The sequence below is a fragment of the Scardinius erythrophthalmus genome (genome assembly GCF_964197995.2).
Source record: "Scardinius erythrophthalmus genome assembly, chromosome: 9".
Taxonomy (NCBI): Eukaryota; Metazoa; Chordata; class Actinopteri; order Cypriniformes; family Leuciscidae; genus Scardinius; species Scardinius erythrophthalmus.
In genome coordinates, this window is record NC_138229.1 from 977,501 (window position 1) to 980,000 (window position 2,500).

General features: G+C 42.7%; 1 protein-coding gene across 1 annotated transcript in view; it reads right to left on the reverse strand.

Moving 5' to 3' along the window:
• The window catches only part of LOC308696683 (receptor-type tyrosine-protein phosphatase mu), a gene marked incomplete at its 5' end in the record, with an annotated part of 223,988 nt that overhangs the window by 43,278 nt on the left and 178,210 nt on the right, over positions 1 to 2,500 (reverse strand). Inside the window, one exon of the mRNA XM_081375579.1 lies at positions 153 to 240. Within this exon, the coding sequence (XP_081231705.1) occupies positions 153 to 240 (88 nt within the window). The remainder of the gene's footprint in view (positions 1 to 152; positions 241 to 2,500) is intronic.

Below are 2,500 nucleotides of genomic sequence, written 5' to 3' on the forward strand. Positions count from 1 at the left end.
TGTAGAAATGTTGTACTATCATCCTCTTGTAGAGACGCACAAAACCACATATTTTGAAGCATTTTGACACAAATGTATCAGTCACTCAGAAGAATGTATTTAAATTTCACAGATGAATATGCACACCATGTTTCAGGACTGATATTACGCACATGCAATGATGTTTCCGTAACGGTTCTTCATGCGGTTCTCGTCCTTCTTGGCCGAATCCCAGGGTGCAGACTGACCCTCGAAGAAGCTCTAAAGAGAAGAAAACACAAAGAGAGAGAGAGAGAGAGAGAGAGAGAGAGAGAGAGAGAGAGAGAGAGATGAGAGTCCTGTACTTTAATGAAGCACAAGATCTGCTTCAGTTCTGTAAGGGAAATGCGTGAGTTCGGATCATTATTTTAGGGAACGGGACGAGGGTCGACGTCACACACTGTGGGTCAGACGCTGTTCCCTGTTTAAACAGAGAGATATTATTCCTCTCGGGTGTGTGTCCTTCAACTGTGGACGTTTCCACGCTGGGGGACGAGAAACACACACCGTCTCATCTGAGAATTTCTGAGAAGCAAAAATCCTGGTGGTCGTGAAAAGAAAAGAAAAGCACAAAGCCCTGCGGAGAAACGCTGGTCATCATTATTAACAAAAATAAGATCACGGAAAAACATTCACTGCATTATTTTGTCTTGTTTTCCATTTAAAAAGATCTAAACATTCTTAAATTAAGAATAACAGATGAATAATTGAAAATGCACAGTTATTATTTAACCATAAACCTCATTAAATTCGGTTTGATGCTTAAAATAATCTTCAGCTTCTTAAGAATTATTATTTTTTTAAATGAAAAACAAGACAAAACTACTGAGATGTCCTGAGGTGGTTAATCAGAGGAAACACACACTGAAACTGCTCATCATACGCAGACAAACAAACATGATCACGTGGAAATGGAGTGTAATTTCTGATGAGATTCCTCATGATCATGGAATGAGTATCTTTAATTCTGGAAATATTGATGTTCTTCCTCAGTGTTTCTGTCTCGTTTTCCAGCACAAATATCTAAACATTCTTAAATCAAGATTCATTTACTGGAGAAGAAGCAAAATGTACCGTGTTTTAACCAGCAGCCACAACAACACAAGGTATGATAATGATAATTTCATGTACTAATTATGTGCTTTATTTAATGTTTAAAGCGTCCATTGTGACTTTGAATATCATTTTGTTTTACCTTATTAGCCATACTGAAAACGACAATGGATAATTCATCTCATATCTTGAAAAGATGTATTCTAAGATTAAGATATTTAAGATTGTTTCAGTCAATCAGTATGAATTTTTAAAAATGTTATAATTGTGTAATCTTCCAGAATTTAATATCCAATTGGTTGGTTGTGAGTTCAGTGCGCTTGCAGAGAGACTCCACCCACACGCTCTTCTGATTGGCTGTGATTTTTGATTGATTTGGTTGTGAGTGCAGTGCGCTTGCAGAGAGACTCCACCCACACACTCTTCTGATTGGCTGTGATCTTGGATTGATTGGTTGCGTGTGCAGTGCGCTTGCAGAGAGACTCCGCACACACACTCTTCTGATTGGCTGTGATCTTAGATTGATTGGTTGCGAGTGCAGTGCGCTTGCAGAGAGACTCCGCCCACACGCTCTTCTGATTGGCTTTGAATTTTGATTGATTGGTTGTGAGTGCAGTGCGCTTGCAGAGAGACTCCGCCCACACACTCTTCTGATTGGCTGTGATTTGTGATTGATTAGTTGTGAGTGCAGTGCACTTGCAGAGAGACTCCGCCCACACACTCTTCTGATTGGCTGTGATTTGTGATTGATTAGTTGTGAGTGCAGTGCGCTTGCAGAGAGACTCCGCCCACACACTCTTCAGATTGGCTGTGATTTTTGATTGATTGGTTGCGAGTGCAGTGCGCTTGCAGAGAGACTCCGCCCACACGCTCTTCTGATTGGCTGTGATTTTTGATTGATTGGTTGCGAGTGCAGTGAGCTTGCAGAGAGACTCCGCCCACACGCTCTTCTGATTGGCTGTGATTTTTGATTGATTGGTTGCGAGTGCAGTGCGCTTGCAGAGAGACTCCGCCCACACGCTCTTCTGATTGGCTGTGATTTTTGATTGATTGGTTGCGAGTGCAGTGCGCTTGCAGAGAGACTCTGCCCACACGCTCTTCTGATTGGCTGTGATTTTTGATTGATTGGTTGCGAGTGCAGTGCCCTTGCAGAGAGACTCCGCCCACACACCCTTCTGATTGGTTGTGATTTTTGATTGATTTGGTTGCGAGTGCAGTGCGCTTGCAGAGAGACTCCGCCAACACGCTCTTCTGATTGGCTGTGATCTTGGATTGATTGGTTGCGAGTGCAGTGCGCTTGCAGAGAGACTCCGCCCACACGCTCTTCTGATTGGCTGTGATTTTTGATTGATTGGTTGCGAGTGCAGTGCGCTTGCAGAGAGACTCCGCCCACATGCTCTTCTGATTGGCTGTGATCTTAGATTGATTG